The sequence below is a fragment of the Myotis davidii genome, unplaced genomic scaffold (assembly GCF_000327345.1).
Source record: "Myotis davidii unplaced genomic scaffold, ASM32734v1 scaffold268, whole genome shotgun sequence".
In the NCBI taxonomy this organism is placed as follows: Eukaryota; Metazoa; Chordata; class Mammalia; order Chiroptera; family Vespertilionidae; genus Myotis; species Myotis davidii.
In genome coordinates, this window is record NW_006383015.1 from 2,343,677 (window position 1) to 2,344,603 (window position 927).

Sequence of the window (927 nt, forward strand, 5' to 3'; positions counted from 1 at the left end):
GCTGAGATATTCCTTTACTGTACTGTCTCCTGAAGTAATCCGAAATTGCTGCATCATATTGTGCCGTGTGAGTGAAAGCCTACAAAAAGTGGAACTTCGGTGAATTCACCTGCAGCATTTCCCAGTTGGAACAAAATGGTTTTATTTTAGCATATAGTCAACTACACCCCAAATAATACTAAACAGCACTGTGAATTATTCCCTTTCCAATTCTCTGTTGATCTTTTTAAGGGACTCTCTCTCTAATATTTGGTGTCTTTATTTATAACAAAAAGGAAGCAGCTCCCCCCAAGCAGGCCCTGGTGGATGATACAAACTAGTCAGAACTGAGTACCGTTTGGTTTTGCAAACAAGGCACCATGTAAAAGTGCACTCTCACCTTCAAGGCCAACTGGCGCCTGGTCTCTGAGGAGGTGTCTTTGCTGTCAGAGCTCTGCATCTCTGTGGACACAGCGGCGTAGTCCTCTGGCTCGCACACTACCGTCACTCGAGCGTGGTTTTTGGCTGCTGCTCTCAACAGGGTTACCCCACCTTTCAAAAACAAAATAGGATTAGTATTTTCACATCGGTTTAACCTCTTTGCAACACGGTTACTGTACACACACTTCTTAATTCTTGACTTAAATAAGGAAAGAAGACAACCCAAGTGAGTCCCTACACAAAGAAATAGCTTCACCCCAGCCAGCATGGCTCGGTGGTTGAGGGTCAACCTATGGTTCGATTTGTGGTCAAGGGCAGGAGGCAGCTGATCAATAATTTTCTCTTAACATTAATGTTTCTAGCTCTCCCACTCCCTTCCTCTCTAAAATCAATAATAAAAACATATTAAAAAAATAAATCTGGAATTTTCCAGCCCATCTTGTGGAAGCTGTCCAACAAATATTCTGCATAACTGAATTGCGGCTTGGGTTCTTCATTGCCAGGAAG

At 42.9% G+C, this 927-nt stretch overlaps 1 protein-coding gene across 1 annotated transcript in view; it reads right to left on the reverse strand.

Moving 5' to 3' along the window:
* Positions 1-927, reverse strand: part of ATIC (5-aminoimidazole-4-carboxamide ribonucleotide formyltransferase/IMP cyclohydrolase) — a 28,697-nt gene that overhangs the window by 19,828 nt on the left and 7,942 nt on the right. Inside the window, exons 4-5 of the mRNA XM_006778959.2 lie at positions 380-614; positions 3-79 (exon numbers count right to left, since the gene is read on the reverse strand). Coding sequence (XP_006779022.1) covers positions 3-79; positions 380-614 — 312 coding nt within the window. The remainder of the gene's footprint in view (positions 1-2; positions 80-379; positions 615-927) is intronic.